Below are 25,942 nucleotides of genomic sequence, written 5' to 3'. Positions count from 1 at the left end.
AAGCAACTTTCGCAAAGGCCGGTACACGCCCTATCTATGGAGTAATGGCGATTACTCCACCGACAAGAACGCAGCTCTTAAAAAAGAGAGAGAAGGAATAATACTACATAAAGAACGGCAACCAGCCGTCGTCCAGCTCATTATTCTGAGATTATTTATAAAAAAGGTACACCAATAGCGTATATAATAAAACATTAAATAAAATAAAAGTTACATCAGGAATTGACTGTCATAAGCCAATTATATGAGGAGCTCGGTGACGGAGCGGTAAACGCGCTCGGTATGCGATTATTGAAGTTAAGCAACTTTCGCAAAGGCCGGTCATAGGATGGGTGACCACAAAAAAAGTTTTCAAGCTCCTCCGTGCTTCAATCCGCACTGGGCCCGCGTGATTGTTTAAGGCCCGATCTCCATATCCATCCATAGGGAAGGCCCGTGCCCCAGCAGTGGGGACGTTAATGGGCTGATGATGAGTAATAAACTACTTTGTCCGGCCATGTACGGTCACGAGCATTAATATATATACACTTTGGTACCGTGTCACATTAACTTTTTGACAAATTGAACTGTAAGTCTCACTAAATGTCAAATATGTTAGTGCGACAGAGTCCTAAAGTGGGTACATTATATTGCTCATGACTGTAGTTAATGCCATCTGCGGCAAATCTACAATAAGTCACGTCAAAAAATAAAGTAAAACAAATCTCAGCTTTGAGACTGCGCTCAAGGTCATGTCAATGTGACATCATATATACAGGGTGTTAGAGACATCGTAACGAAAACTTGATGGATGATTCAGACCATGATTCTGAGATGATATCAAATGGAATTTTTCGTCGCAAAAATATAGAATTGAAAATAATTTTATAAATCAAAAAAAAAATCCGACAGAAATCCGGTCTGAATCATCCCCCTCAGTATTCGTTACGATGTCACTAACACTGTATAAAACAGGGACTTGAGCATGATCTTGAGGGTGCGGGACGGAGAGTGACCTTACATATACGTTGTTATAGAAACAATAATATTCTAAAGTTTGAAAATTCATTGAAATAGTGTATGTGTGCTATGGCGACAACCAAAACACAAGAGCAAACAGTAAGTACAAAGAGGGATTCCTGACTTCTATATAGATCTCTCAAAGGTGTCATAGTGAAGTAAACGATAGTCATACGCAAAATAATGATAGCCAGGAAATCTGGCCAATTCTTTTTTTAAACTGTTTAGAGCCCGAGCCCGGATTCGAACCCGTGACACTACTATCTAAGTCACGCGTTCTCCGAACAGAGCTATCACGTACTCAACACACACAAACTTAAACCAAAAACACCACCGAAACTAAAGCCCTCTTCTCAACAGGACATCCTCCTTTCCCTGGCGAAGGCAGTGGCCAACACTACAGCTGCCCTGGTCCTCAAAGCCAAGAACGTGGCAGCACAATGCCGCGACGACCAGCCACTGCAGAACACCATCATACACGCGGCGACGCAGTGCGCTCTGGCCACCAGCCAGCTTGTCGCTTGTGCCAAGGTAAGGGTCTAGTGACGTTGCTGATGTTATGCCCAGTTTTAATTACTTGGTAGGGGAGAGAGATCCAGGTTGTATTATACAAAAGCGAAGCGAAGTGTAGGGCCAAGAGCAAACCCATCAAAGGTAAAAAAAAAACGTGTGGATCACAGTGCCCTGGTGTTCGGTCACGAGCATTAATATGTATACACTCTGGTACCATGTCACATTAACTTTTTTTGACAAATTAAACCGTAAGTCTCATTAAATGTCAAATATGATAGTGCGACAGAGTTCTAAAGTGGGTACATGATACTGCTCATGACTGTACGTACTGCTTGGTCTACAACGTAGCCATGTTATGTCGGTTGTTGTTATGAGATTAATACTATTTCCACCCACTCCTCGCCAGCTATGTTTAAGTCCCATGTAATAGGAGGCTATTGCCATTAACCGGGCACAAATCCTGCAACCCATGTGATATCAATGTATCTATGATCCAAACATGAAAGCGCGAGCCAGGATGTTTTGTCTAGTTGACATCAAATTTCATGCTAGGGGAGAGAAGTCTGCCCTGTGTATGCTTTTCTCCCTGCCTATTCTTCCTCAAAACTAGAGAGAATAGGCATTTACTAGGTAAGCGTGTGCCAACTTAGCCCACGTCTTGACTTACTTTTTTACTTACTTACACGCAAACCTTTTAATATAAAAAGACATTTCAGCCGTTATCACACCTGCCTGTTTAGGACTTATACACGCACTTATACAGTTGAAGCTCATGCTCCATACCCTTGGGTTCCGCACAAAACCGCCATTTAGTGGTATTTAAGACAATGTCATCAGTCTAGGGTCGTAAATTGACTTTCTTTTTCACGATATGACGATCTGAAAACCAATTTATTTAGAAAAGACATTAAATATAAGTTGGAAAAGTACACACGTATAATTAAACCTTTTAGAAACCCTTCAAGACAAAAAAATCTGTACCCCATCATAAATCTTCCAAAACTTCACAGGTCGTAGCACCAACGCTACAAAACCCGGCGTGTCGCGAGCAACTGATCAGCGCGGCGCGACAAGTCGCTCAAGCGGTCGACCGACTAGTCGACGCTTGTCGCCTCGTCCCCGACCACGCCGGCCCGGGGGTCGATCAGCTGACGCAAGCTGCCCAACGCGTCACCCAGGAGTTGGACAAGTTGCTAGCTCATTGCAACCTCGGTGAGTAGTCAGCGAAATTCCCCACAATAAGGTAGTCGACCTTCCTTCTCCCTTCCCCAGATTAAGCTGAAATCATAAACCGGGGTAGTTAGAAGTACATCCATCGCAAGATGAAATAAGTATCCACACTTAACCGAGCTTTCTGTTAGACCAACGTGATAGGTAGTCAGCCGTAAAGCATCATCTATAATGGTCGAGCCAAGAGTGTCACTGAAAACTGCCATTGGTACAAATGTGGTACCGGAGTTTGAACCGGCGCTATCCGTTTGAGAAGCAAGCCGGTGAATCACAGGACCACAGTGACCACTCAAGATAAATCATTGGTGCCAGTCCTGTACAGTCACGAGCAATATAATGTACCCACTTTAGGACTCTCGCACTAACATATTTGACATTTAGTGAGACTTACTGTTCAATTTGTCAAAAAAGTTAATGTGACATGGTACCAAAGTGAATACATATTAATGCTCGTGACCGTACCGAGGTTTGAACCGGCGTCCCCAGTTTGAGAAGCAAGCCGGTGTCCCACAGGACCACAGTGACATTCTTAAATGACTGATTAACCTAACCAATCCCTTCGTCCACAGAGCGTCGCGTCCAACCAACAGTGACAGAGCGCTCTGTAGAGTCAGTAATGGTGGCGTCTGAACGAGTGACCACTGCTGCCGACTCCAGTGAGATGGTGCGCCATGCCAGGCTGCTGGGACAAGCCACGGCTACCCTCATCACTAATATCAAGGTGGGTTTTTCATTCGTGATAAGTAAAAGCTACATAGCAAGCAAGCTACAGAGACTGCAAAAGATCGCGGGAGTGGAAGTCTGTTATTCGAACCCTACATCCCAGCAGGAGATAATAGGATTAGAAGAAGAGAGTGATAACTAAGTTTGGCCATGAGGAGGGGGGAGGCGGGTGTGCTGCCGCCAAAAGATGTCTTCGGATATCTTACTTTCGGACTATTCAAACTCAGGAACATAGTTACACTTGGAATCATCAATTTATACATAAATATATTAAAAAGGTCGCCATAAAGCAATTAATCTAAAAAGCAATATTGCTATTTGACATTTTACTAACATTGCGCACTTATTGCTATCGTTTGTAATCTGACAGTTACCCACACGGATACAAGTAAATAGTGGTAATGCTTATTTTTAAATACGCTAAAGAAGAGAGGGGGGTAACCCCCTGGGATCTCTCTTCTTCCTGGTTCATCCCCATTTACTTGGGGTCGGCTCTCCTAATTGCGCGTCGCCAGGCCTGCCGGTCCTGCGTTGTCTGTGGTAGTAATTATTCATTCTGGAGATCCCTCTTCACGACTGCCATCCAGGTAAAACGGAGGTCTACCGCGTCGTCTGGAATGCGTCCTATAGCCAGGTTGTCCGGGACGGAAGCAACTTTAGAACTCCCCCTGGGATCGCATTATTCGTATTATCCTAACAAAACACTTCTTATCTTGTAGACGGAGGCAGAGAAACAGCCGTCAGAAGCACAGCGCAAGTTGCTGGCCGCAGCAAAATTGCTGGCTGATGCCACCGCGAGGATGGTGGAAGCTGCCAGGCAGTGCGCTACATCCCCACAGGTAATGCAATCCTTTGTCCGGCCAAGTAGTGAATGCGTTCGTAGGCAAAAGGCAAAAGAAACTTGTAATAATTTATTTTTCTTCTTGAAACTTTCTTGGAGAATGAAGATTTCAAAGTCTGCAGTATATAACTGCAGTCAGACATGTCGTCTAAATAACCCCGCTATTAGGTTTTGTGTGTTATTTAAAAACTTGATTCTTCTTCAGTGTTGTGTGGGATGTGAGGTGGATGAACAACCCCATCACCCCTGTTCTCCGGGTTATTACTAAGCCGCCAAACGCCCCTGACATGTCTGATGTAATAACTACTTATTTACGTCGATAGGCAGAAACCGGGTCTTGCAGAAACTTGCCTTATGAAGCACGAATCATCTTCAATTCGGACAATCGAGTGCAATCTGCAATGACAGTGATTTTGTGATACATACCGGGATTCATATCCAGGGCATCCGGATCGTGACCCCAACGCTCAACCACTGGACCCCTTAACATTCTATATCTTCTAAACATCCAATAAAACTTCATTAAAAATATCCACTCTCTCAGGATCGCGAGAAACAAGAAGCTCTCCGCAAAGCAGCGGAAGAACTACGCTACATCACGGTCGACTACGCTCAGGGGCAAGACATAGTGGGCTCGCAATTGGCTAGGCTTCAAGACAGTGCCAGGCACGCAGCCAGCAGCGCCACGCAGCTGGTAGCCAGCTCACAACACGCCGAGCGGTACAACACTAACAAATATTCACAGGTAAATAAAAAACTCTAAAATATCTTCATATTAACATTGGTCGGTTGGTACTATTCAGAGGCGGAGGACAGGAGTCCTAGACGGCTGTGAAATAGACTACTCTGGGCGCCATCCCACTCGCCTCAGATAGAGTACTGCGGGGCGGAAGACAAGAGGGAAACCATTGCCCTATTTTTCTCTAAAAAGTAGCATGGAGAATGCTACACCGACAAGAGCGTCGATTTGGTTACAGTTTAAATCGTAATTTTTTTGTGTAAACGTATTTTTTTTTCTTCTCAAACGGGTAACGCCGGTTAGAATCTAAAGTACACTCACAGTTATAGACAGCGATACGGCTCACCGCCTATGACGTTGGTCTAATAGAAAGCTCGGTGAGGTGTGGATACTTTGTTCATTTTTAAGTTTTAAGTTGACTGTGTTGACTCCACTCCCACAGTCAAACCGAGGAATTGGTTCTGCGGGGTTTTAAGAATGTGGTGTCTTTATAAAAAATAAACATTTATATTCTATCTTTTGTCTAACAGGAAACCCTGCTCCAAGAATGCCGCACGCTAACTGACACGGTGCCACGCGTGGTCGAAGCGGTAAAGGTCTCGTCCACGAGGCCAGAGCAAGCTGTGGCCCAGCTGGATCTCATCTCAGCGTGCGAGGCCCTGCTGCAGCCAAGCGGGCACGTCATACAGGCAGCCAGGGCGGTGCTGCCAACAGTCACTGACGCACCCACCGCTAAGAACCTGCAAGACACCACGCATAGCTTCACTAACAGCTGTGCTGATTTGAGGTTCGTGTCCAAAAAGGTTTCATTATTATAACCAACCCTGCTGCCCAGCAGTGACTTCGATGGACGAAACGAATGCTATCTACGCAGATAATCGACGTACGGCTATTGGTAGAAGCCCTCGATATGATTGGCACCACGCGCGGCGCGGCTTCTGTGACGCGGAGGCAGTACTAAAAAAAATATGTTTTTAAGCTCACGACTATTGTAGTAGTTATTTTTTATTTTAATTTAAAAAAATGGTTTTTTTTAAACATCTTTTTTATATTTATTCATCAAATTTCGTGCTCACAGAATGTTGGCTTAAACTAAACCCTAATATCCCTCCACTTAATAATTATGTTTATTTTTGCTCAACAAATCCGACAAATAAAAACGATGGAGTCATAATATATATAAACAGCAATTTGAAAAATATATCTGTAAGTGAACCTGCGTTTGCGGACGCTAGTTGTCTCTTAGTTGAAATTGGACAAGACACGGCAATTCTTGGGATATATCGTCCTCCGGCGACTGCTGATGTTGAGAGCTTTCTGGGCTCATTAAGTCATATAATTTCTAGCCTTTCTTCTTATAAAACAGTAGTCGTCATTGGTGATATAAACATCAACATACGTCCTGACAGCCAGCATCCGCGCGCAGATGATTATCTGAATCTACTAGCTTCACACGGATTACTGCCAGCGCACACCCTTCCCACGCGCGCTGTCTCCTTCACTTGCCTAGATCATGTTATTATGAAGTCCAACCATCAAGCTGCGACGCTTGTCATTGAATCTACCATCACTGATCACCGTGCTACTCTTCTATCACTTTCTATGCTAAAGCCTCTAAATGGCAGTAAATTCTGCACAAAAATCAACTATGACTCACTTCATTTGGACATGTTAAAAATTGATTTATCACATATCTTTTTGGAAACCAATGCTGACCTAGCCGCAAACAAAATGGTTGAGATCCTTCGAAATACCGTTGAGCAAAACACTACAGTGAAAATTGTTCCTCGTCGCCGCAGAACAATCGAACCCTGGATCACACCAGGTCTATTAAGATGCATACGAAATAGGGATAAACTAAATAAGAAACTTAAAAGGACTCCAAACAATGAAATACTCAGGTTAACATATAAACAAAAAACATATAAAAAAAAAGTCAGAAGGGCATTTGATAAAAATAGGCTACGAGAGGCTGGGTCAAATAATAAAAGGCTATGGGAGGTAATAAAGGATGTTGCGTACCTAAGCAAGGATCGGTCAAGTTCTCGTGATTTACTAACTTGTAAAAATACACCACAGCAGTCTGTTGATGAAGTGAACCATTTCTTTGTAAATATTGGGAAAACACTGGCTGAAAAAATAAGTAATAGAGTTTCTAATTCCACAGCTGTTGAATATTGTAAGTCCATCCAATCTGCATCCAACTCGCTAGTTTTTCTTCCTACTGATAATGCTGAAGTTGAACGTATTATCACATCACTGAGAAACGATTGCGCAGTTGGCTGGGATAATATTTCTACAACCTTTATTAAAATGTACAAAAGCACCATAATCCCTCCATTAACGCATATATGCAATCTGTCCATGAATACCGGGGTATTCCCATCAGTCTTTAAGAGGGCTCTTGTCCATCCAATATTCAAGAACGGTGAACGAAACCTTGTCAACAATTATCGCCCAATATCAGTGCTACCTGTACTGTCTAAGGTACTAGAGCGTTTGATAAACGTCAGGCTTGTCAAATACCTTGAAAAAAATTACCTACTAAGTAACAGACAGTATGGTTTTAGGAAAGGAAAGTCAACAGCTCAAGCAGTACACGAACTCACAGATTTTTTGGCACGTAGTCTAGATAAAAGAAAGAAATGCATTGCTATATTTTTGGATCTTGCCAAAGCGTTCGACACGGTCTCGTTTCCGATACTCCTGAATAAGCTTGAATCCTTCGGTGTTCGTGGCGATCAACTAAGGTTGTTCCAAAGTTATTTAAGTAACCGAACACAGTGTGTAACTCTTGATGGTCACACTAGTTGCGATCTTCCTATTGATTACGGCGTCCCCCAGGGTAGCATATTGGGGCCTAGTCTGTTTTTAACATACATAAATAGTTTATGCAGTCTTCAATTATTGAATGGCAACATCCTCTCTTTTGCTGATGATACGGTCTTATTTTTCTCAGGAGATACATGGTCTGATGTCTTCAACTCTGCTCAGCAGGGCTTCAATCTAGTAACTAAATGGCTAAATCAAAACTTGCTTACCCTAAATGTTGACAAAACGAAGTACATGATCTTCTCCATTCGAAATTGGCAACTTCCCGATCAAAATAGCTTCTCAATTATAGCCCACACTAACCATGATTCAACCCTACAGTGCAAATGTCCATCCGTACAAAAAACTGATCAAATTAAATATTTGGGTTTGCTCATTGACAGTCACCTTACTTTCAAACCATACATACATCTCCTCTCATCGAGACTGCGCAAGTTCATTTTTGTATTTAAACAACTTCGACATGTTGCCGATCCTGACACTTTAAAGATGGTTTATCGTGCCCTATGCCAATCCCTACTTACCTATTGTATTACCACATGGGGTGGTGCTGTTGATACACACTTTATTAAAATAGAGCGTGCCCAGAGAGCACTACTGAAAGTGGCTACATTTAAACCTCTTCTCTATCCTACCAGGTTGCTTTATGAGTTTTGCCAGGTTCTTACAGTCCGTCAACTGTTCATCCTCCATACTGTACTTTTACAACACTCCATTACACCTCTTACTAAAACAACTCAATCACAACGAAATTATTTAGTAGCAAAATCAACATCGTTCAATACTACTTTTAGCCATAGATTCTTTTGTTTTCTTGGGCCGTTCTTGTACAATAGTCTACATCATAAATTAGACTCTCATTCACTTAATAAACAGGAATACAAAACTACTACAAAAAAATGGCTTCAGAATCTGTCTCACGACGACACTGAAGCCCTGCTACACCCTATTGGTTAGACACAAACACCATTTACGTACACTTTTCCTCTTCCTGTCTAGTGGCCTCAAAACCGACCCCAAGACTTTCGTCGTAGGGCTAGACAGGAAGCAGAAACTAATAAAGAAAAACGCACGCACGCACACACACACACACACACACACACACACACACACACACACACACACAGAAACACACAACATAGATACTTAGATTTATCTTTTTTTTTTATATAATATCTTGATAATAACTCGTTGTCTTTTCTTTTTTTTTTAATTTTAGTTTGTTTTTCTTCTCGATGACAACTTTTTTTTTTTTTTTTTTGTAAACTTGTTTCACATGTGTGTCAATATCAATACTGCATCTCTGCGATAGTAGCTGATGCCTATAGCACAGACTTTATTAGTCTATTTTAGGCATCAGCTGTATTTTCGGTTTAAGATTACCCTTAAGACTTAAATTAAGAATTATTTTTTATGAACACTATTGTTAAAATATGTGGAAATAAATACATTTTATTATTATTATTATATAAATCAAATTACTCAAAAAAAATATATTTTTAATCTTCTTCTCTGGTGTCAGGGTTACAATTGAGCCACCAAAGTCCCCTGAAATGGTTCATGTAACGATTACTCACATCAGTAAACCACTTGGTCCCGGTTACGGCTTAACGTGCCGTCCGAAGCGCGGATCATCTTACTTTCGGACAATCAGGTGATCAGCCTGTAATGTCCTAACCAAACTAGGGATCACAAAGTGGTGTTTTGTGTGATATATCCCCACCGGGATTCGAACCCGGGACCTCCGGATCGCGAGCCCAACGCTCAACCACTGGACCACGGAGGCCGTTATAATGTTAATATTGCGTACAGGTCAGCCGTATCCCGCGCGCGTATATCGTGCAAGGGGCTGGAGCTGGACGCGGCGGCCGAGATCATCCGCTCCCTGCAGGGCGAGCTGGACGAGCTGGAGGAAGCCGCGAGAGCCTTCGAGCTGCGCCCGCTGCCCGGCCAGACTGTGAGTACATACATACGGTCACGAGCATTAATACGTATACACTTTGGTACCATGTCACATTAACTTTTTTGACAAATTGAACTGTAACTCTCACTAAATGTCAAATATGTTAGTGCGACAGAGTCCTAAAGTGGGTACATTATATTGCTCATGTACATACATAAACTCACGCCTATTTCCCACCGGGATTATATTAGAGACTATACTAGATGTTCTGAAGCGGCATATGAAAAGATGCAACATTGAGCCTTGTCAATGGGAGGGTTTGGCAGCACAGCGCCCAGAATGGCGCAGGCTGGTGATGAGGCGAGTACACGAGTTCGAGCAACAGCGCACGGCAGACCTCGACGCTAAACGTGATGAGTTGAAGGCCCGTCCCCCTGCCGCTATTCATTATAATTACCAAAACGGTATGCTCACGTGCCCTCACTGTGCGCGGGAGTTCACTGTAAAGATAGGCTACATAAGCCATCTTCGGGCGCATCAGCGTCGTGCCGACTAGGACTCGAAGTGGTCGCCATGGCCGAAATCGGTCGGAGAAATCAGTTATCATCAGTTATACTAGATACAACTAGAGACTGTAACTGCTGACTGATTGACTGTGACTGTGTGTAGTGTGACTGTTGTAGAGACTGTGAGTATCGTTGAATAAACAATATTAGGCTAGATTCAAGCCAGTCAAATCAGTTACTTTTTACTAAACGTCAAAACGTGAAATTACTCTGTAATTTGTATGAAAAAGCAACCTGTGACGTCATAGAAAAATGTGTCAAAATTTCGCACTCATTACAATACAAAAACTCTTTATAAAGCATTTCGTAAAAAATATCTCATTTGACATTTGAGGTTGTCACGTAGCCTAGTGTTTTGGACACAATTTCCTTCATCGCTGAGTACGTGATAAACATTTATGATCCAAACGTGAATTCGAAAATTGGTTTGGGCCCATCCTGGGAATTGAACATGCGAGCTCAGTGCGAGTGAAGCGTTCTTCCAATAGAGCTGCCACGGCTACGCACGCGCGGGAACGGATGTTATGTCCTTTTGTAATGAATTATTTATGTATTCCTTATAATGTAACAGCCTCCGTGGTCTAGTGGTTAGAGCGTTAGGCTCACGATCTGGAGGTCCGGGTTCGATTCCCGATGGGGACATTGTCGAAATCACTTTGTGAGACTGTCCTTTGTTTGGTAAGGACTTTTCAGGCTTGAATCACCTGATTGTCCGAAAAAGTAAGATGATTCTGTGCTTCGGAGGGCACGTTAAGCCGTTGGTCCCGGCTATTAGCCGTAAAAACACCTTCACCAACCCGCATTGGAGCAGCGTGGTGGAGTATGCTCCATACCCCCTCCGGTTGTTATGTATGTCCTTATAATGTCGCCCTGGGTCGCAGGCGGAGTGGGCGTCGCAGGCGATGCAGTCGTCGTCCCGCGCGACGGCGTCCAGCACGGCGGCGCTGGTGTCGGCGGTGCGGCTGCGCGCGCCCGAGGCGGCCGCCCGCGCCGGCGGGGACCTGGCCGCCAACCTCAGGGACTTCACCAGCTCGCTGCGGGCCTCCACGGCCGCCAACAGCGAGCCGCCGGCCAGGGAGAGGTACACATCGCTTCATATTGTCACTAGCGGACCGCCCGCTACGTCATCCGCGAAATTTCATGCTTACTTCAAAATTTCATAGTTTATTCAGGCCCTTTTAACCCTCTAGGGGATGACGTGACAAAATACCATCTTGATAATCCTGATCGCGTCACTTGAGGAATCTATGTCCAGAAGTTCATGCTTTTAACTTCAAAACTAACTAACGAAAACATTGACGTTAAGCCGTTGGTCCCGGCTAATAGCCGTAAAACACCTCCACCAACCCGCAGTGGAGCAGCGTGGTGGAGTATGCTCCATACCCCCTCTGGTTGATTGAAGGGAGGCCTGTGCCCAGCAGTAGGACGTATACTTTATTAGATGGTTTATTTCCAAACCAGAAACCAGGTTTTTGGTTTGGTCGCTTCTGTAAAAAAAACCGGACCTGTCAAATATACGGGTTAGATAAGCGAACCCTGTGAACAACGGGATAATGATATGGAGATGATGATGATGGTTCGTTTCCAACAGGATGATATCGTCGGGCCGCCAAGTGTTGACTTCATCGCTCACGCTGGTTGAAACCGTCAAGACGTACCTCACCACTTCGGAGACCATCGACACTGCGACCATTGTGTCCATTGCCAAGGATATCTCGCAGGTAACAAATAAAAAGACATAAATATAATTAAAGAGAAAACGAACGTCGTGTCTTATAAGAAAGTCAAAGAATTGACCTTCGATAGACAAGATTGGAAAAAGCTACACCGACAAGAGCGTGGCTTTTAAATTAATGATGATGTTAGGTACATAAAACATCGTGAGGAAACCCACATTCCTGAGAAACGCATTTTCGGAGGTATGTGACCTAACCTGCATTGGGCTGGATTTCCCTTCGCGGGTTGGAAGGTCAGGCAGACAGTCGCTTCTGTTAAAAACCGGACCTGTCAAATCTTCAGGTTAGGTAAGCGGACCCTGTGAAAAACGGTAAAGTGAAATGATGACGTGTGCCTATTACAATTGGACCTTGAAATAACTCGACTAAAAGGTCAAATTTAGGTGATGAATTGATAACCTGGGCGTGATAGTCCATTTTTAACTAGGGAGATGATGATGATGATTCACTCAGTCTTCTGTGTGACTCACTCACTCAAATCTTATTTCTAAATCGCTCTTTGCTTGCAGAACCTAGAACAGACGATGGAAGCGGTGCCCTCGCACACTGAACTCGACAGGGCGATGGAAAACATTAACGAAACCCTCAATATACTCAACATGGGAGAGTTCCCGCCCTCGGACAAGACATACGGGTAAGTTGAACAGCCCGCTTACAACCAGTGACGTGCCGTCCCCGGGAATGTTCCCAAAGCGGGCATGTTCCTATTGTAGTATTGTAAATACTCTTTAATAGTAGAGGCACTGGCTGCTTTTCTTTATCGAATTTTTGTTTCTTGTACTCTGATCCTTTTTACGTAACTTTTGCGCATTTTTACTGCCGTTCCCAAAGTGACGATACGGCTCACCAACGGGGAGCGCCAAGTCGAACCGCGGTACCGAACTTCTGAGTTATTGAAGTTGTCTTAAGTACAGTTTTCACTGACACAGTTGGCTCCGATATGGCTCACCCCCTATCACGTTGGTCTAACACAAAGCTCGGTGAGGTGTGGGTACTTAGTTCATCTTGCGATGGATGTACCTCTCACTATCTCAATTGGGAATATAGTCGTGAACTCCATACAAACTTCCACCCCCCATTTTAGGGAAGTGGGGGATTAGAAAGAGACAAAAAATAGACTATGTCGCTTTATATCACTTCATCTGATACAACTACAACTTCACTTAAAAAATGACGTCAATTCGTTGCTCCATTTTGCCGTGAAAGACGGACAAATAGACAAACACACACTTTCCCTTTTATAATGTTAGTAATATAATCATTAGTATGGATTTTCTAAAAGCATGTTTTCTCCTCAGCGAATTGCAGTCGGAGTTGAACGCGGCGGCCGTGGGTCTGAGTTCGGCGTCCTCCGAGGTGGTGCAGTCAGTGGAGCGGCCCGATTCGCTGGCTCGCTCCAGCCGCCAGCTCGGGGACGCCTTCAACCGCCTGCTCGGCGTCTCCATGGAGATGGCTGGACAAACTGAAGTACGTACCATATCAAATATTATATATTGCACACATATAGCAGACCCAACTAGTTGACCAGCTAGGTCCGCCCATAATCAACAGACGACGAGTGATGTCAGGGGCCTTTGGTGGCTGAATAATAACCCTGACATTAGGGTTGATGAGGCTGGTATTCTACCTCACAACCCACACGATAAGAAGACCGCATGGCGCACACATCATTCAATGCAGTCCTAGAACGCGCTAACGAAGTTTTCACAGCGCGACGTATATATACAACTTCCAACGTGACACCGTTGGATCGTCGATCCTTAGTCACACTACCAACTTGTGGCTAGCGGGGTACTATGTTCAGTTCGGTACCTCGAGAACTATCTTTGCCGGCAGATCACCTTTGCCACCAAACAAATATACCTACGAGAATCTTTAAACATTACAGCATTTTCTGCCAGAAAATTTAAACATAAAAATAAGCTCACGACTATCCCAATTGGGGTAGACATAGGTACATCCATCGCATTATGAACTAAGTACCCACACCTCACCGAGCTTTGTGCTAGACCAACGTGATAGGTGGTGAGCAATATCGGAGCCGACTGTGTCGGTGAAAACTGTACTTAAGACAACTTAAATAACTCAGAAGTTCGGTACCGCGGTCCGAACTGGCGCTCCCCGTTTGAGAATCAAGTCGGTGTACCACAGTGTCTCATAACCCCAGACACCAGGGTTGATGAGGTTGGTAATTCACTTCACACGTGTAGGGTACACGATAGAAGAAGTGACTCAAAAACAAGATTATTAATGTGTTATGTTCAACCAGGACCGGGAGACGCAGTCGCTGATGGTGAGCTCGATGAAGTCGGTCACCGTCAACTCATCCAAGCTGCTGGGCACCGCCAAGTCTGTCAGCCAGGTATGTATACCCTTACAACATTCAAACAATGAGGGACTTCACAAGTCACATTCATCAAAAACAATATAGATAACGCTGTACAACTCAAACGAGATAATTACCTATTTTCTGATTGATCTTTTCTGAAAAAATACCTTTACTCATAAGGAAAAGTGGTACCGTGTGTATCAAGTATTCCAACAAGCTTTTAACAGTGCTCCCATTATGAGTAGAGTCGAAAACATCGATCCATCTCCTATGACAGGCAGCGGCACGACAAACATACCAACAGGAAGATAGATCATAGGAGATAAAACGATATCTCCATATTGCTGTATTATTCCTCATTCTATCAAATCAAATATACTTTATTGCACAGAACTACATTCAACACTACATTTTTTTTTTCATTCTATGGTTGTGTTTAAAATCTGATTTAATGATGTTTCGCGCAGGACCTTACCCGACCGAACGCTAAGAACCAACTCGCGGCCGCTGCTCGCGCTGTCACCGAGAGCATCAATCGATTGGTGAGTCATGAGAAATTATTCAACAGAATAGACTAGTCTCCAACTAGTCAAATCAGTTACTCTTTACTAAGGCCGTGTTCCGACGCGGAGGTTGGGAGGAGAAGAGCGGAGATGTGCGGATTTGACCAATCACAGCGTTCGAGAGAGCGTAAAACGAAGACGCTCTTTCACTCTCTCCCTCACGGTGATTGGTCGATTCCTGCACATCTCCGCGTGCAGGACGAGCTCCGCGTCAATGGAAACACCTTAACGTCTAAACACGAAATTAATTTTCTCTTTGTGAGGATAAATTATGTGTGAATTTCTTTTGTATTTTAAAGCAATAAAGAGTATAGATGGCGTTGTACACAGTTGCCTTCGTTTAACTTTCTAATCTCATAGATTATAAACATCTTTAATATTATTATTATACCCCTTTGTTATTACACCCAGGCACAACTGATCATCCACCCATTATTAAAAGTATTAAAAAAAAGGACGAATGATTGACAGCTGTTAATTTTAAAATGGTACAAAATAACCCGGGCGAATAAAATAAACACCTCGCTGATATGAAACCCATTTGACGTGTGTTGTCTACTTAATTCTGTCGGGTTATTAGCTAATGTAAAATGTCGGGAGGGAATTTCAAACTGCATAAAATTGACGTGTGTTCTCTAAATTGTATGCCTGTCGATTACCCGTCCCAAACAATATCAAATTAAAGAGAAGCAATATAGGTAGCAACATAAGTCTATGCCATATTCGATCCAAATATACAAACAAATTCAAAAATATATTTATTCAGTAGGTAACATAGTTACACTTTGAATCGTCAATTTTTACATAACGAACGTCTCATCCGCCTAAAACTACTGCAGCTTCTCACAACCTGTATAGCCGGGGAAAAGAAGCTGCAAGAAAATCCTCCGCACACGGCCCTAGACGTTCTTTAAAAAAAAAACATAACATATTGTTATACAATTGAGTAATTTAGCTGCCTAATATCAGTTCTCAGACAGTTGATCCCATGCATTCATATCTTCTAAATAATCACTAACTTTATAATAACCTTCCCCCCACCAGGTGGACGTGTGCACAGAAGCCGCCCCGGGTCAGAAGGAGTGTGCGGCAGCCATCCGCAGCATTGAGAGCACGCGGCCGCTACTCAACTCGCCCACAGAGCCCGTCAACGAGCTGGGATACTTCGCCTGCCTCGACTGCGTCGTTGAACAGAGCAAGGGGCTGAGTAAGTACACACATTACATATGTAGAGCTGTCTTTAGACTAGCGGCACGTTATTATTATATAGAAAGAAAGAAATTATTTATTGTAAAAGGAAGCCACACACAATAACAATACAAAAACTTAAAACATCCCACAAAGTTCGTTACGTTGTCACTAACACCCTGTGTAGAAAGCGCTGGTTAATTATAATAAAACCCAACACACATATTTGAATGAACTGTATTTGTAGGATCATCATCATCAATTTAAGAGCCACGCTCTTGTCGGTGCAGCATTTTCCATGCTACTTATTTAGGGAAAAATAGGGCAGTGGTTTCCCTCTTGCCTTCCTCCCCGCAGTACTCTGTCTGACGCAAGTGGGTTGGCGCCCAGAGTAGTCTATTACAAAGCCAGACTAGGACTCCTGTCTGTCACTTTAGGACTCTGTCGCACTAACATATTTAACATTTAGTGAGACTTACAGTTCAATTTGTCAAAAAAGTTAATGTGACATGGTACCAAAGTGTACAGATATTAGTGCTCGTGACCGTACGCCCTGTATTGTATATTTATGTGGGATATAGAAACACGGGATATTTTAAATGTCTTTACTCCTTAAATTTAACAAGATCATTGCACCATCGATTCGCCTTTCTTACTTTTTGAAACTGCCTTACGTCCCATTCATTAACTATCCTCCTTTCATACCATAAACAATCAAATTCCCATTCGTTATCCTTACATAGTATTCTCACTTTCCTACATTTATATGACGTTTCTTCCCTATCAGGTGAAGGCATGTCCGGTATGGCGTCGGCAGTGAAGAGGTCCGAGCACGAGCAGTTCGCTCGCTCCGTGGGCGGCGTAGCAACAGCCGTTCAAGGACTTGTCGAGTGCACCGCCCAGGCTGCGTATTTGGTCAGTATATCACTGAGGGAATATCCAGGCTCATTGGTTAAACTAGCTAAGGTTTGTCCCGGTCAAGTTTCAGCATGACGAAAGAGGCTTAAAGCGAAGGTTGTTGGTAGAGCTGGCAGAGGAAGACCTACAAGGTTATTAATAGTTATTATGTCGTTTCTGTAATAGACCAAAAACACATTTATAAAATAACGTGTAATGTATACCCTCATTGATTTAAAAGATGTGTTGCTGTTGCAGTTTCTTGTCATTTCTTCGCCTCAGCCATAACACCTTGCGAAATGACGTAAATTCAAAAATATTACATTGACCTTCAACAAGTTTATCCATGATAATTACGTTGAATAAGTGATTCTGATTTCATTTTATAATTATGACAACTCATCACATCATCATCATCACCAGCCCATTAAAGTCCCCACTGCTGGAGCACGGGCCTTCCCTATGGATGGATAGGGATATCGGGCCTTAAACCACCACGCGGGCCCAGTGCGGATTGGTGGTTATTAACGACTGCTAATGCAGCCGGGACCAACGGCTTAACGTGTCTTCCGAAGCCCGGAGGAGCTCGAGATGAAAACTTTTTTTTTGTGGTCACCCATCCCATGACCGGCCTTTGCGAAAGTTGCTTAACTTCAACAATCGCAGTCCGAGCGCGTTTACTGCTGCGCCACCGAGCTCCATTATTATGACAACTAATGGTTTATAATTTCACCACTGTTTACAAATAGTTCGATGGGCTCAGTGACTGCACTTTTGCTCTTTGATTGTACATTGACCGGGGTTCGAACCGGCGCTCCAGTTTGAGTAGCAAGCCGGTGTACCACAGAACCACAGTGCCTAATGCGTGTGAGTTTATTGATGTTCGTGTCACTCCCCACAGGTGGCGGTGTCGGACGAGACGAGCGTGGCGGGCCGTCCCGGGCTGGTGGACCAGGCCCAGTTCGCGCGCGCCGCCGTGGCCATCGACCAGGCCTGCCGCGCGCTCTGCGACTCCAGCAGCAACCAGCAACAGGTAACATCACACAAACAATAATTAAAACACATAATAACGGGTTCTGGGAGCAAATAAAAAACATAGAAAACGTTCAGCTGCTTGTCTTCCCGGGCATGTCGTAAAAACCGACAGAGGGATTGTGTCCTCTAACATGATGGACTAATGTTATGGGCGATAGGCTGATCCCTTATCACCATAAGGTTCATCATATCCAGCTTACGACATCGTATCAACAGTGGCTGCAAGTTGTCTTTGATTACTTGTGGCTCTGCCCACCCCATTAGGGATTACGGGCGTGAGTTTATGTATGTAATAACGGGTTCTTATCGCATTTAAAGTAGGGATATGAGACTCTCGATATTTCGACACTGTTACAAGTGCCATGATCACGGGATCAGTCATCCCGCGGTAATAACCCGTTATTGGTGCTAATTCCTGTAAATACCATCTAATTTTATTTTAAGTTATATCTGTCATTTTCTTATACACCGAAAAGGAAAGGGACGGGTAATCGACAAGCATAAAATTTATGGAACACACGTCAATTTTAAGCACAAATCTAAAACAACCGTCTAAAAATTTTACGTCAGTCAATAACCCGACACATTAATTTACTCATTCTTCCTAAAATTAAGAGCTGTGAATCATCCGTCCCTTTCCTTTTCGACGGATATGAAAATGACGGATATAACTTAAAATAAAATTAGGCGGTGTCTCCAGGAATCGGGGCCATTATGTGTTTTAATTATGATAATAACCGCATTAACTTAAAACAATGTATCACACGAAGGAAGATTTTAATACTAATAGAATGAATACTTCCACAGGTGCTATCAGCGGCGACAGTGATAGCGAAACACACGAGCGCGCTCTGCAACGCGTGTCGCGTCGCGTCCGGCAAGACCGCCTCACCACAAGCAAAGCGTCACTTCGTTCAGGCCGCCAAAGACGTCGCCAACTCGACAGCTAAGCTGGTGAAGGAGATCAAGGCTCTGGATACTGACTATAGTGAGGTATGTGGCGTTCCCCTTTCCTTCTTCTATCGTGTAGGTTGTGAGGTGGAGTACCAACCTCATCAACCCTGGTGTCAGGGTTACTATTGAGCCGCCAAAGGCCCCTGACATGGCTCATGTAACGACTACTTATATCAGAATGTAGTAACCGCCGCCCCTTTCCTAATGTGCCAATTTTTAGCTACTTTGAAAACTGCGAAGTCCCATATGAAATTTCACCCCTTTGAAGGGGCAGAATTCCAAAAAAAAATATTGGTGCCCTATAACGTTCTACCTCGAAAATTTCGGAATAATCCAAACAAACTTTTAAAAAACTAAAAAAAGGCATGAAGTTTGCGACGAAAAATTCCACTTGATATTAACTCAGGATCATGGTCTGAATCATCCCCCTCAGTATTCGTTACGATGCCACTAACACCGTGTATAACCGTGTGTCGCAGTCGAACCGCGCCCGCTGCGCGGCGGCGACGGCCCCGCTGCAGGACGCGGTGAGCAGCCTGTGCCAGTTCGCCGACAGCCCCGAGTTCGCCAGCGTGCCCGCCAGGATCTCCGCGCATGCGCGCCGCAGCCAGGACGCCGTGCTCGACTGCGGACGGTACCACACTCAGCATTGTTACACTACACCAGTCGCGCTTCGTTTTTATTTCTTTGCTTTTTTAACGTGACTTATTGTAGACCAACATATAGTATTCACTACTTGGCCAGATAGGAGCTTCTAATATTTTATAAATACCTAAAGAAGAAAAAACATTTCAATATTGGACGCCATATTAACAAAGTTCTGGTTTAAGATATTTTTATTTCCCATAAGAATTTTACAATATAATTTATTTGCATACTATGATGGTGTACAAGTTGGTCAGTTACATTTGAGTGTCACATCACAGACCCTTTCGGGCACAACAACAGAAAAAACCAGAGAGAAGGAGGCTTTTAAATGTTTAAATTCGAATCATTAAAATATTCATTAATACTATAATAAGGTAAATTATTTTGAATTTGTGTCTGTGGAAATCTCATCTACTCTTTAATGATAATTGGTAACGAGGAACTTTCCAATGTTCATTCATCAAAAACAATACAGATAGCGTTGTACAGCTTTAACGTGATAATTACCTATTTTCTCTTTACTCGGGTACATAATTATTCCAAAATACAATGTAGTGGCAGAAGCACATAAAAAATAGTTTGAATACTAATATAAGTTTGAATACATAAAAAAAAGTTTGCTCGCTAAATTTAATCGGTACGGCATAAGAGGTTCCGCTTTTAAATGGATCAACTCGTATCTAACAAGCCGTATGCAATGTGTAGAAACCACAAGATATTGTCCTGAAACTCAATGCATGCAAACATACCACTCTTCTTACAAAGAGAGAGACCAAATTATGTACCCAAATTCATACAATAAATTATTTGATTTGATTTGATTTGAAAAATAATGGGCGCTTGATATTTAGATCAGATATGGTATAGAATTATTTGCTTCTCTTTATTTTGATCAGAATAATAATGGGTGGATGACGTAATTGTATCTTGGTGTAATAAAAAGGGCCATCATTTGTACCCGAAAACAAAGATAAATATACATATGTCTAGGGATTCTCTCAAAATGCATAAATGGTTTTGTCATAATTTTAATTATCATAATCCTTTTCGCATAACGTTTTTAAGCATAATAGTATTTTCCCATAATAACTCCTAAAAATACCGGTTTGTTAGGTATAACTTATTTTTGGACTAATATTTGTTGGTATAAATTCGATTCGCATATAAATAGGTATCCATAATTCTTTTTTAGAATAATAGTGTTTTGTCATAATTTCTACAAGGCATAACAGTAGGTTAGGGTGCGTACGCCGCCAGTATGTCTATCTTACACACGAAAAGTATACTGAATGATCACCAACAGCATGAAATAGAGTCAAAAAATTTTAAAAGTCACAATCATGAACCAAATGCAACCATGGAAAAAGTAAGTTTCGGAAATGTTCAAAGTTGTGCCAAAACTTTTCTTATTCGGAGTATAGTTTTTATGCTTATAATACTTATGCTTATATGTCATTATTGACATTAATTATTATGCTTATGGTAGTTATGAGTTTCAAAATTATGCTAAAAAAAGTTATGACAAATTAATATTATGCGTAACTAATAATAGGACAAGTAACATTATGCCATGGTAAATCATTACATAAAAAATTATGCGTAAAAATAGAGAACCTGTTTGTTAACCTTGAAATTAGAAGGTCAAACGAAGGGAAGTCTGTATAGCGCCATCTATACAGTTAATACGCCCTCTATTCTAATACTGAGGGGGATGATTCAGGCAAATGATTCTGAGTTGATATCGAGTAGATTTTCCTGTCGGAAAATTCATGAAATATTTAGTGATTTTTTTCCGTTCCATGCTTTTGCAACGGAAAATTCCACTTGATATCTACTCAGAATCATGGCCCGAATCATCCCTCAAAGTTTTCGTTACGATGTCACTAACACTCTGTGTATAGTTTTTGAAGAACGAAGCCTGGAGAGTCCTTCATTGTCGTTTTCTTCCCTACAGGAACATAATATCCGGGTCCTGCTCGATGCTGGAGTCGGCTAAAGTGCTAGCTCTACAACCCCAGGAGAGGTCGCAGTGGCAGGCGCTGGCCGCGCACAGCAAGACCGTCTCCGACAGCATCAAGTCGCTGGTCACCAACATCAGGTGAGATACTTGTACACAGGACGTGTATAATTGTTATGTAAAACGGCCTCCGTGGTCCAGTGGTTGAGCGTTGGGCTCACGATCCGGAGGTCCCCGGTTCAAATCCCGGTGGGGACATATCACAAAAATCACTTTTTGATCCCTAGTTTGGTTAGGACATTACAGGCTGATCACCTGATTGTCTGTGCTTCGGAAGGCACCTTAAACCGTTGGTCCCGGATACTACATACTGATGTAAGTAAGTCGTTACATGAGCCATGTCAGGGGCCTTTGACGGCTCGATAGTAACCCTGATACCAGGTTTGATCAGGTTGGTACTCCACCTCACAACCCACACGATAGAAGAAGATTGTTATGTAGTTTATGTACTCACCGACTTTACTCACCGACTTGACACCGCACCGACTTTTGAGGAATAATTCAGACGCATTAGAGGCAGGCCCGCCGCACACTTTGTCTTTATAATTAAAATGTTGATGAGGTTGGTATTCCACATCACAACCCACACGATAAGAAGAATAGTTGAAGATTAAAATGTTTAAACAAATGCGTAATACTTTAATCAACACTCGTTCGCAATGCAAAACGTCCAGCAACTAACATAGAAACAAAAAAAAAAACAAATTTTATACTTTTACGATGGAAAATTCCACTTGATATCAACTCAAAATCATGGCCTGAATCATCCCAAAGTTTTCGTTACGATGTCACTAACGCCCTGTATATTTGTGTGGTCCATCAGTGACTAAAATACTAATAAATATGTTGTTGCCAATAGGGAGAAAGCCCCGGGACAGCGCGAGTGTTCCGCGGCCCTGGACACGCTCAACAAACAGCTGAGAGAACTTGACCAGGCCGCTATACAAGCGGTGGCACAGGAGCTCGTCGCCAGGAAGACTCACTCGCTTCAAGGTTGGTACCCGGACACTTCATACAAAAGACCTTGATATAAGAAAACCAGGTATGCTGAAAACTGACTGCTAACATTTCAAGGTTAGCCCAGCTGACGTCATCCCAGCCTAAGTAGCCATTTCGTAAAAAATAAATTATCCACGTCCAATGTTTATAATTTACAAACAAACAAACACAAAAAAAAAACAAAAAGAAAAAACAAACACACAAATACTGATAATTATTGAGGACAGAAGAGGCAAGATGATTGGACACCTAATAAGACACGACGAATTTATTAAAAACATCATAGAAGGAAAGCTACAAGGAAAGAGAGGAAGGGGAAGACCAAGAAGTGTTAACGTCGTGTCTTATAGGGAAGTCAAGGAATTGGCCTTTGATAGACTGGAATGGAAAATGCTACACCGACAAGAACGTGGCTCTTAAATTGATGATGATGAATGTTTATAATTTACTTTCCAAGGATGTACTTTTAGTAAAAGATCTACGTACAGTTTTAATATATTTTATAATAATAAAATTTATTTATTTAGGATACTGCGAGCAGATCGAGAACAGCTCGACGGAGATGCTGGAACGGCTGGAGCCGCTCAGAACGGCAGCTAAGAGTGAGGCTGAAAACCTGGGACACTCCGTCATACAGCTGGTGAGTTTAAGTATAGCAAATAAAAATATCTATAACTTCGCCTCATAGTGTAAACTGCACGAAAATGACTCAAAAGTTATGAGAAAGAGAGCTTCAAAGGCCTCCCCTTCTCTTTTCAACCCTCCCTGTCTTGGACTAAACTACTGGGAGCCGCTTATCGTGTGGGTTTTGAGGTGGAATACCAATCTCATCAACCCTGGTATCAGGGTTATAATTGAGCCGCCAAAGGCCCCTGACATGGCTCATGTAACGATTACTCACTTACATCAGTAAATAGTAACCGGGACCAACGGCTAAACGTGCCTTTCGAAGCACGGATCATCTTACTTTCGGACAATCAGGTGACTAGCCTGTAATGTCCTAACCAAACTAAGGATCACAAAGTGATTTTTGTGATATGCCCCCACCGAGATTCGAACCCGGGGCTTTCGGATCGTGAGTCCAACGCTCAACCACTGGACCACAGAGGCCGTTCCCCTAATAATAATGTCCTAACCAAACTAGGGATCACAAAGTGATTTTTGTGATATGTCCCCACCGGGATTTGAACCCCGGGACCTCCGGATCCGGACCACGAAGGACGTTGATTTGCATACTGATCAATGTTGTCTCCATCAGGTATCGTACGCAGAGCCGCTGGTGTCAGGCGCGGTAGGCGCCGCCTCCAACGTGACAGAGTCCCGGACTCAAGCAGCCCTGTTGGAGCACACCAGAACTGTGATGGAGACGCTCGCGCTGCTGATCCAAGCTGCCAAAAACTCCGGTGGGAACCCTAGGGTGAGTAAACGGTTTCTACTCCCAAAGATTTCTTTTTTAAAAAACAAAGACAAAAGAGAATACCATTTCTATTGTCTTACCATGGTAATGGGTCACAAATAAAAACTACACATTGGTACGGTTGAATGATCAGCGGTGCTCAGCGGTGAAGGAAAACATCATGAGGAAACCCACATTCCCGAGTAATGTTTCGGAGGTATGTGACCTAAGCTGTATTGGACTGGTTTTCTCTTCGCGGGTTGGAAGGTCAGACAGGCAGTCGCTTCTGTAAAAAACCGGACCTGTCGAATCTTCAGGTATTTTTTTTTTCTTGTACCCCTGCCGCGCAAGATAGGCAGGGTTCTTATCAAGGCTACAGACATGTCTTACGCTTCTATGTACTATTCTCTATTCTGCAACAATAGGGCCCTACACTGCGCTACACTTTCATTCCAAGTCTCTATTATCATACCAGTCACCAGTCAGAGGTTATTTTGAGATTATTTTTTACCTTTTTTTAATTACCAAGTGGCTAAGAAACCGTCTGTCCCGCAGGCAATGAACGTGCACGGCGAGGTGGACGGGCAGACGGAGCTGGCGCGACAGAACATCACGGAGCTGACGGCGTGCGTGCGCGAGCTGACCACGCAGCAGGGCGCCGTGGGCCCGCTGCTCGACGCCATGTGCCGCAGCATCTGCCGCCTCACGGAACACAGGTGATGACGACTTCAACACACGTCGACGGAACTTTAACTGCACCAGGCACTGGAACTGGAAGCCACCTGCCCTATGCCCGTGTATTACATAAAAAACAAACAATACAAAAAAATAACAATATAATTACATAAACAGCCTATATACGTTCCACTGCTGGGCATTGGTACATCATTAGTAAATCAATCATCATCATCAGCCCATTAACATCCCCACTGCTAGGGCACGGGCCTTCCCTATGGATGGATAGGGATCCTCCGTGCTCCGGAAGGCACGTTAAGCCGTTGGTCGCGGCTGCATTAGCAGTCGTTAATAACCATCAATCCGCACTGGGCCCGCGTGATGGTTTAAGGCCCGATCTCCCTATCCATCCATAGTAAACCAATCCTTATAAATATTGAGAATCTTAACACACATATAGTAGACGACAGGTCGACATGGCAATTCTCTAGTGACGTGACGTTTTCAATATCGATATATTTTTATTATGTATGTAACAAAATGTGAATAAAATAATACCACGTTTTCATTTAAGTTAATATTTATTCATCTGAATCATCTAACGTATCGCTACAAAAACTTAAAGAATCTTCGTCACTGGTATCTCCGACTTTTATAATAAAATCTTCCATTTCATTTTCCATTCCCATGTCTTTATCCCAATATTCATTTTCAAGGTTCTGGACATGTTTTTCGAAATTGCTCCAGTTTTATGCCGTGACTGACAAAATTGCATTTGTTGTTATCTCTTTAAGCTTTGTCAAACACAAATCGAAGTCAAACACGCGACGAAGATGCAACCGTAGCCATTTTTAAAACACAATAGTAATAAATTATGTGAGCGAGATTATTATAATCGATAAACGCGGTCGATACGGACTCGTGCGACACTAAGACTAAGACGCCGCGGGGACTGTGCGGGTGTGCGGGGCGACCTCGCCTCCGCGGCTCACCTCGTGCCCCGATTGCCATGTCGACCTGTCGTCAACTATACATATATAATAAAAACCACACAAATTCGAACGAATATATGTTTATTATATAAGTAAGAAAATGCACGTTTAGGTAACTAGTAATATATAAATCTCGGAGTTAACTAGTGTGAAGGTTGAAATTGCTT

At 43.0% G+C, this 25,942-nt stretch overlaps 1 protein-coding gene and 1 non-coding gene across 8 annotated transcripts in view; one reads left to right on the top strand and one right to left on the bottom strand.

Annotated features, from left to right (window-relative positions):
- Positions 1-25,942, top strand: part of LOC126378322 (talin-1) — a 135,932-nt gene that overhangs the window by 66,743 nt on the left and 43,247 nt on the right. For all 7 annotated transcript variants that reach the window (XM_050026521.1, XM_050026520.1, XM_050026518.1 and 4 more), the window contains exons 21-43: positions 1,360-1,530; positions 2,523-2,724; positions 3,312-3,463; positions 4,185-4,304; positions 4,851-5,051; positions 5,576-5,832; positions 9,690-9,834; positions 11,228-11,427; positions 11,938-12,067; positions 12,592-12,716; positions 13,381-13,549; positions 14,352-14,444; positions 14,879-14,953; positions 16,019-16,181; positions 16,950-17,077; positions 17,961-18,092; positions 18,902-19,087; positions 19,528-19,682; positions 21,651-21,794; positions 22,573-22,706; positions 23,240-23,352; positions 23,971-24,129; positions 24,664-24,824. In XM_050026521.1, the coding sequence (XP_049882478.1) occupies positions 1,360-1,530; positions 2,523-2,724; positions 3,312-3,463; positions 4,185-4,304; positions 4,851-5,051; positions 5,576-5,832; positions 9,690-9,834; positions 11,228-11,427; positions 11,938-12,067; positions 12,592-12,716; positions 13,381-13,549; positions 14,352-14,444; positions 14,879-14,953; positions 16,019-16,181; positions 16,950-17,077; positions 17,961-18,092; positions 18,902-19,087; positions 19,528-19,682; positions 21,651-21,794; positions 22,573-22,706; positions 23,240-23,352; positions 23,971-24,129; positions 24,664-24,824 (3,515 nt within the window). The remainder of the gene's footprint in view (positions 1-1,359; positions 1,531-2,522; positions 2,725-3,311; positions 3,464-4,184; positions 4,305-4,850; positions 5,052-5,575; positions 5,833-9,689; positions 9,835-11,227; positions 11,428-11,937; positions 12,068-12,591; positions 12,717-13,380; positions 13,550-14,351; positions 14,445-14,878; positions 14,954-16,018; positions 16,182-16,949; positions 17,078-17,960; positions 18,093-18,901; positions 19,088-19,527; positions 19,683-21,650; positions 21,795-22,572; positions 22,707-23,239; positions 23,353-23,970; positions 24,130-24,663; positions 24,825-25,942) is intronic.
- Positions 9,592-9,663, bottom strand: Trnaa-cgc (transfer RNA alanine (anticodon CGC)). Its single transcript has one exon. It is a non-coding gene; the product is annotated as a tRNA-Ala (tRNA).

Source organism: Pectinophora gossypiella, chromosome 26 (genome assembly GCF_024362695.1).
Source record: "Pectinophora gossypiella chromosome 26, ilPecGoss1.1, whole genome shotgun sequence".
Classification (NCBI taxonomy): Eukaryota; Metazoa; Arthropoda; class Insecta; order Lepidoptera; family Gelechiidae; genus Pectinophora; species Pectinophora gossypiella.
This window is presented reverse-complemented; position numbering and strand designations above follow the sequence as displayed.